Source organism: Sinocyclocheilus grahami, unplaced genomic scaffold (assembly GCF_001515645.1).
Source record: "Sinocyclocheilus grahami isolate Dianchi unplaced genomic scaffold, SAMN03320097.WGS_v1.1 scaffold10379.1, whole genome shotgun sequence".
Classification (NCBI taxonomy): Eukaryota; Metazoa; Chordata; class Actinopteri; order Cypriniformes; family Cyprinidae; genus Sinocyclocheilus; species Sinocyclocheilus grahami.
The window spans coordinates 4,793-5,465 of record NW_015513195.1 but is presented as its reverse complement, the minus strand read 5'-3'; the positions used below and the strand labels follow the sequence as shown (position 1 = coordinate 5,465).

General features: G+C 40.6%; 1 protein-coding gene across 1 annotated transcript in view; it reads right to left on the bottom strand.

Annotated features, from left to right (window-relative positions):
• Positions 1-47: 47 nt before the first annotated feature.
• Positions 48-673, bottom strand: part of LOC107578463 (retinoid isomerohydrolase-like) — a gene marked incomplete at its 5' end in the record, with an annotated part of 5,227 nt that continues 4,601 nt past the window's right edge. Inside the window, 3 exons of the mRNA XM_016264416.1 lie at positions 48-175; positions 308-422; positions 531-540. Of these exons, the coding sequence (XP_016119902.1) occupies positions 75-175; positions 308-422; positions 531-540 (226 nt within the window). The remainder of the gene's footprint in view (positions 176-307; positions 423-530; positions 541-673) is intronic.

The following is a 673-nucleotide window of genomic DNA, read 5'->3' as shown; positions in this document are numbered from 1 at the left end:
CACTACGCAAGCAACTGAAGGTGAACTATCCCTTTAACACTTGTTAAAAAATCCTGACCAGATGACGTGATTATTCATACCCTGTCAGGGATAAAGTGGTTGAGGCCCAGCGCATAGGCGTACGTGTAATTCTTTCCGTTGTTCATTCTGTAGTTGATCTGAGGAAACTCGAATGCTTTGAGATTTAAAACATATGATAGAAACAAGTCATAAAATGTCACCTTAAGATTTTCCGTCCAGCTTTATTTGAGCTGCATCTTAAACCAAAAGGTGTCATAACAATAAATAAATAGAAAGTGTGTGGTACCTTGTCGTGGACCGGAGAAAAGCACCTCAGGCTCGAGCCAAATGGTCCCATCAGCCCGCATTGTGGCTGTGGCTGTGGTGTACGGCAGACAGACCAGATTCTTGCCCTGCTCCTCCTATAAGAACTCAGTGTTAAAGATCGATCTTGGGGACACTTCATATCCAGCGATATTGTCGACTTGATTGCACAGATACTATTTGTTACAGATACAGATCACTATTACCAGAACTGAACTGAGCTGGACGATAACATCACTGTCACTGTTTCAGCCTTTAACTGAAAATTTAGTGTTTACTGTCATCATTTTGCATTATTGACACAATATTTTCCTATTTAATACTGTAAAGTTGCTTTGACACAATCTGT